We start from the raw sequence: 6,633 nt of genomic DNA on the forward strand, positions 1-6,633 counted from the left end.
GTTTTCTAATCAGCAAGGACCCAGTAGAAATGTTTCAACAGGGCGTTATCAGAGACAGTTTGATGGTAGTGGTCGTAGAATCCGAGGTAACAGTTTTGTGAGATAAAGTTATGTTACACCTAATTACAGGAGCAGTAGAACTGGGGGCAATGGGGTGTACCAAAATAGAACCAGTTTCACAAATAGACATCAAGGTCCACCAGTAAGGAATAGGTGACTGAGTAGTACTCGTAATGTTCAAAATTGTGGAAATTGTACTTTAGGGAAAGGAGATGAGTATTTTTCCCCATGTAAGAGAGAAACTTTTTCATATGTTGATAAGTCATTACGTGATAAGTCTGTGGGTAAGCTGAAGTTTGAAAAGGGAAGAGTAAATGGGATAAGTGTGTCTGTTTTGAAAGATTCTGGTTCAAGTGTTATAGGAATTAGAAGTTCATTAGTTGGTGAGAAAGACATGATTCCTGGTACTTACAAATTAAAGCTTGTCGATGGGACAGTCAAGGATTACCCATTGGCGTGTGTAAGTATTGAGTCGGATTACATTGTTGGGAAATATGTGGTTGCTTGTTTTAAAGACCCTGTTGCAGATTTGATTCTTGGGAATGTTGATATTAATGTGAGTCAGGAGTTTGATTGCGCAGCAGTAACTAGGTCAGCGAAAGATAGAGAGAATGATAGTGGCCCTGTAAATGAGTGTGGAATATTGGAAGATTGTCGTGATGTTTTAGGTACGAGTGATGATTTTTTACGTGAACAACTGAGTGATCCGTCTTTGAAAGATCTATGGGAGCGACATGTGGATAATTGTGTAGATAATAAAAAGAATGGAAGTGTGGAATATAAAGTGTTTGATAGACTATTGTACAGAGTGTTTAGGGGAGAGTTTGGTGAGGAAGAAAGACAGTTAGTTGTACCCTCAGCTAAGAGAGAAATTGTGTTGAAAACTGCTCATGAGAGTATGTTAGCAGGGCATTTGTCATTAAGAAAGACTAAAAGTAAAATCTACAAATATTTTTTCTGGCAAGGTTTAGATAGAGACATAAAAGAGTTTGTGAGGTCGTGTGATATTTGTCAGAAAGCTAGAGTGCCGCGTCGTTGTGACAGAGTGGAGCTAGGCCAAATGAATGTTGTTACCACTCCGTTTTACAAAGTTGCTACAGATATTATTGGGCCATTGGAGATAACTGACAATAAGAATAGGTATATTTTGACAGTGGTAGATGTCGCTACCAGATGGCCAGAAGCGATACCTCTGAGGAATATAAATACAGAAACAGTTATTGAGGCACTAACTAATATTTTTTGTAGAATAGGGCTACCTATAGAAATATTAAGTGATCAAGGCCCCCAGTTTACCTCCGAATTGTACAAACAGGTGTGCGAATTTTTCTCAGTTAAACCCGTGCACTCCACTATATACCACCCCAGCTCTAATGGTATGATAGAAAGGCTCAATTCTACTTTAAAATCCTTTTTAAGGAAAGTATGTCAGGATAGCCCTCATGATTGGGACCGGAAAGTTAGTGCAGCATTGTTCGCCTACCGAGAGGTACCTAATGAGACAACGGGGTTGTCGCCATTTGAGCTTGTCTATGGGAGACAAATGAGAGGCCCACTGGCTATTTTGAAGCAAGTATTTGTAAATGCTGAAGAAGAAACTGAATATAAGAATGTGTTCACTTATTTAGTGGACTTAAAACAAAGATTATCAGAGGTGACTTCTATTGCTAAATCTAACAGCGATGCAAACAAAAAGAAGTACAAAATGCAATATGACAAATATTCGTCTAGACGAGACATTAATGAGGGTGACTGTGTTTTAGTCCTCAAGCCACACAGAGACAATAAGATGTCCGTGTTTTGGCAAGGCCCGTATAAGGTTGTGAATAAAATATCAAAGTTCAATTACGTTGTTGAGAAAGAAAATAAGATAAAGGTGTATCACATAAACCGACTCATGAAATATCACTGTAGGGTAAAGGAAGTAAGCAATTCAAACGTTGAAACTGAGGATACAAATGAACTTTTATCAGCTAACATGGTATCAGTTGTGGGGGAAGAAGAAGTTGATGAGCAGGATGGGGAGAATGAAGATGTAATGGCCAACATCCCAACGCTAGAGATTAGGTCGGAAGAAATGAGTGGCGGGAATGTGTTGACGCAGGTCAAAATTAATCCCGATTTGAATGCTATACAAAAGAAGCAAGTTGATGACATTTTGAGTGAATTTAAAGACATAATATCTGATATTCCTGGTAGAGCCAAGGTCGAAGAGTTTAAAATTAAATTGGTTGATACGAAACCTGTGACTTTAAAACCATATGCGGTACCTATCCACTTAAGAGATAAAGTTAAGCAAGAGATTGACAGCATGTTGGATTTGGGAATTATAGGGCCAACAGACTCCCCCTATGCAGCGCCCGTTGTTATAATAAAAAAGAAAGACGGAACTTTGCGACCTTGTATTGATTTTAGAAAATTAAATAATGTTACTGAAATACCCGCTGAGGTAATTCCCGAACAAGAAGATTTGTTCAACATGCTATATAAAGCTAAGTACTTTACGTTACTGGATCTGACTAAGGGTTACTGGCAAATTCCAATTTGTGAAACAAGCAAACCATTTACAGCATTTAGAGTTTTGGGAGAACATTATATGTTCCATTATTTACCCTTTGGATTAAGCGGTGCTCCTAATCACTTTAACAAGATTGTTAAGCGCATGTTAAGAGGTTTAGAAAATGTATTGTTTTATTTCGATGACATTTGTATTTTCAGTGAGGACTGGGACAGACACATTGAAAGTGTTCGTAATGTATTTAGTGCTTTAAGAAAGAATGGATTTACATTAAAACCCGCCAAATTGGAGGTGGGCTTTACTAATGTAAAATTTCTAGGTCATAGTGTCGGACAGGGAGTTGTCAAACCTGATCATAGTAATGTGAAAAAGATTTTGGAATTTAAGACTCCAAGTACAAAAAAGGAACTTCGTGGTTTGATTGGGTTAATTAACTACTACAGTAGGTTTATACCAAAACACGCGGATTTAGTTTTTCCTTTTACGGAATTATTACGTCGTGGAAAATCCATGAGAGTCGACTGGAGCTGTGAGTGTGCGGAGGCATTGAAGAGAGTACAGGCCTGTCTATGTAAGTATCCTATTCTTCGTTTGCCTGATTTTTCTCTACCGTTCTATCTCCAGACTGATGCCTCAGACAAAGGGATCTCTGGCATTCTTAGCCAGTGTGTGAATGGTATGTTGCATCCTATAAAATTTGTGAGCCGTAAGTTGTTGCCTCGGGAGCAGAAGTATTCTATCATTGAACGGGAAGGATTGGCCATTGTATATGCAATAAAAAAATTGGACAGGTATCTGGCCGGAAAAAAATTTCATCTCCAGACTGACCACAAGGCTTTATCTTACCTTAGGAGCACTAACTTTACCAATGCACGTATTACAAGATGGGCGCTGATGTTACAGGATTATTCCTTTGATGTTGTTCATGTCAAAGGGGAGGACAATCTGCTTGCTGATCTGTGTTCAAGATTGCTATAGACTTTCAAATACGCAGCTACATGAGCTACATACTTATGTATTGTTTTAATACATGTCTTATGCATTTTAATGTTCCAATGTATACATTGTTGTTTGAAAATGTTTGCACTTTATGTTAGATGATATTATGTTGCATTTAGTATTATTGAAATTAATTTGCTGATTATGCATTTTAAATTTGATTGGTTGGTAGATTGTGATTTTGTGAATGGTTCATAGTGTAATGTGGATACTTTGGTAAAAAGTGTCATTGGTAATTTTTCTTCTAAGTTGTTATGTTTGGAAGAGTGATGTTAATGCGGATGAATTTTCCTAGATGGATGTGCTTACCTTGTAGCTGCAATGATATCTTCTTACTTTTCTTTCAGTTTGAGGTACGGAAACTGGTCCATACTTTGTAAGAACCAGTTTGGGGGGAGAGGGGGAATGTCGGTGCGTAGATTATGGCATTCTAGCACCAATGTGTATTAAGTGCACTATTTTTGAACGCACTTTCTTTTTGTTGCCATGCTTGTAAGTTAATGGAGTGTTTTTGTTCTGCTGATGTAACGTTTGTTGAGATTCTTCTGTGTTCCCCTGTTTAGGGTGAGTATCTAAGGCATAACTGCGTTTCGCAGTTGTTTCGATGCCATAGTGATAGTCTACTAGACCTTTCTAGTTTGTCTTTACTTTGTTTTTACAGGGAGTTAGCTTGGGATTGGAAGTCTACGCTGGTGACTAAAGACAGCAGTGTCAGAGTGTGTTGTGTTTTCGAACATTAATGTGTACGTTGTGGGACAGCAAGGGGTAGAATTATTATTTAATTAATAAATTCACAGTATTACAATGTTCCAAATTCAATGTCATTACTCCATTAGTTTGTCATCATACTTATATTTATATCATTAAATATTTACATTGTTACCAGTGAGTTATTTATTTATTGTAAGCACGAAGGTGCCTGATTAAATGTCAGGGGCCCGGGCAAACGAGCTAAGGCCTTAACTTAACCCTGACACCTGGCAGTCTACATGCCGATGACTTTTAAAAAGATTGTGACGACAAAGTCTGCCCTGGTCTGTGTCATAGCTGCCTACGTCATCTGGCTGCCCTGGGTGGTGTTTTTCTTATCGCTTCATAGATATACCGTACAGCTGTCTCGTGTCATGATCTTCGGAATTTGGTTTTCCAGGGAGAATATGTTCGATTTGTTTGCACTGCTCAATTACAACGTGATACCATTCTTCTCGACTTGGATGCCAATTTTCTTCATCGGCATCGGCAGCGTCCTGATTTCCATCAAAGTCAAGATGTCTTTACACCAAAGAAAAAGATTGATGTCCACTCATGTAAAAATGGTGTGGTCACCTAGAACAACACGGACTTTGCTGATCACGTGCCTGGTTCTGTTTGTCTCCACCATCATCTCGTTCTTCCTGGCTTTTTTCAACACTAGTATTCCAGAAGGCTACTATTATTTAGAGCAAGACTGTGTTACCTTGAACTACGTATTGAATGCCTCCAGCAGTTTCTTTGTTTACATAGCAACCAATAAGAAACTGGCTTCTATATTTAGAGACATAGTCGGCAGAAACGGAAACCGAGAATTACAAACATTTAGTGGTCCTCGATAGAAGTGTTTGTTCTTGTTGGGAATACTAAGAAATTTAGGTATTCAGTAACAAATATTCGTATTCTAGTAAATATGGCTACACTAACTTAACCCATTTCTGAATAGTTATAACTTAGATATTGTATCAGATTTTTTTTATTCAACAAGTTTAACAAATGTCAATTTTTGTTTTATTTTGTTAACGTTTTTTTTTTCTATGTTTTTTTTACATCAGTGATTCCCAAACTTTTTTTGTCTCGTAGACCCCTTGCCATGTTTTCCAGTTGTCGGTAAACCACCCTGCATTTTTTGACGTGTTCAGATCTTTTTATTTTTTTTTAGTTATTTCTAGGCCATTCATTGGTGAAATTCAAATTAAAATGAAGCAAAATAAATATTACATGAATTGAATCAACACAAAAAAAAAAGCATTTGATAATAAAATTTCATTATTGTTTATGAGTTAATTTCATGAATGGACATGTTTAAATGAGATCCACTATGGTAGACCCCCATTTACAGGTCATAGACCCCCAATTTATTTTTTCACCTCCGTAGACCCCCTGGAAGTACTCGTAGACCCCGGGGGTCTATATAGACCACTTTGGGAATCACTGGTTTACATTGTGCTTTTGCTTCTATGGTACTCTGTATGCTGTTGTTTCTTTTTTACAAGAAATTTGATATTCTGTTCTATAGACACAAAATACGATTGTATATTTGGTCATATATCAGTCACTAAGTGACTACCTTTTTTTAAAAGTTAATTTCTTGTAAAACTCAGGGCCGGATTTAAGGGAGGGCATGCGTGGCTACAGCCCCAAGAACTCAACAAGCAAGGGACCTCTTATTAAAATGCACAAATTGTAAGACAAATTTCCTTATGGATAATAAAGATTATCATCATTATTATTAAAAGAGAAAAATATATCGGAATTTTGACAGGTCAGACACTTTTAAAGTATTTTATTCACATCTCTAACGCTAACACTTTTAATCTTACGTCGGGTGGCAAAAATGTCACGTGATCATGAAGTGTCCACTTATATTTGTAGCATGCTCGTAATATGTAAATACAGCTCCGGATTGACGGCAATACGTTCTACCATGGCATCACCCTCCACAAACTCAAACATATACACTTTTTTTAAAAACTAAAATATGCAAATGAAATTTGTTTTCCAAAAATGTAAAGGAAAGCAAGATGCACTACACAAAATTTCTCTATTTTTCTCTTTTAAAATATAACATGTTTTTAAATATAAGTATTAATATTCATTAGTGAGCCTTTATTATAGCTTTCGAAAGAGTGTTGGGGCATCCACATACTGAAATCAGGCCCTGGCTTAAATCTTTAAACAAATCTGAACAGTTTCGACTCATATATTGTTACAGCTTCTCTATTATATATCTACTTGTAACTCGCTAGAAATCACTATAGCACGTTATTCATCTAGGTGTCCCTGAGTTCAGCTGTAGTCACGAA

The 6,633-nt window shown here is 37.0% G+C and overlaps 1 protein-coding gene across 3 annotated transcripts; it reads left to right on the top strand.

The window, feature by feature from the left end:
• The first annotated feature begins 454 nt into the window (after window positions 1-454).
• Window positions 455-4,459, top strand: LOC129926847 (uncharacterized). Of its 3 annotated transcripts, none has more exons than XR_008778590.1 (2): window positions 455-4,141; window positions 4,239-4,459. XR_008778590.1 is itself a non-coding variant. In XM_056033307.1 (2 exons), exons 1-2 carry the CDS (start codon window positions 455-457, stop codon window positions 4,244-4,246), a joined length of 2,703 nt encoding a protein of 900 aa, XP_055889282.1. In that variant the 3' UTR covers window positions 4,247-4,459. The 3 variants fall into 3 exon arrangements, 2 of the variants coding, with proteins under 2 accessions (XP_055889282.1, XP_055889283.1); XM_056033307.1 differs by having other exon boundaries at window positions 455-3,149; XM_056033308.1 differs by lacking the exon at window positions 4,239-4,459 and having other exon boundaries at window positions 455-3,149; window positions 3,203-3,302.
• Window positions 4,460-6,633: the final 2,174 nt, after the last annotated feature.

Source organism: Biomphalaria glabrata, chromosome 6, assembly GCF_947242115.1.
Source record: "Biomphalaria glabrata chromosome 6, xgBioGlab47.1, whole genome shotgun sequence".
In the NCBI taxonomy this organism is placed as follows: domain Eukaryota; kingdom Metazoa; phylum Mollusca; class Gastropoda; family Planorbidae; genus Biomphalaria; species Biomphalaria glabrata.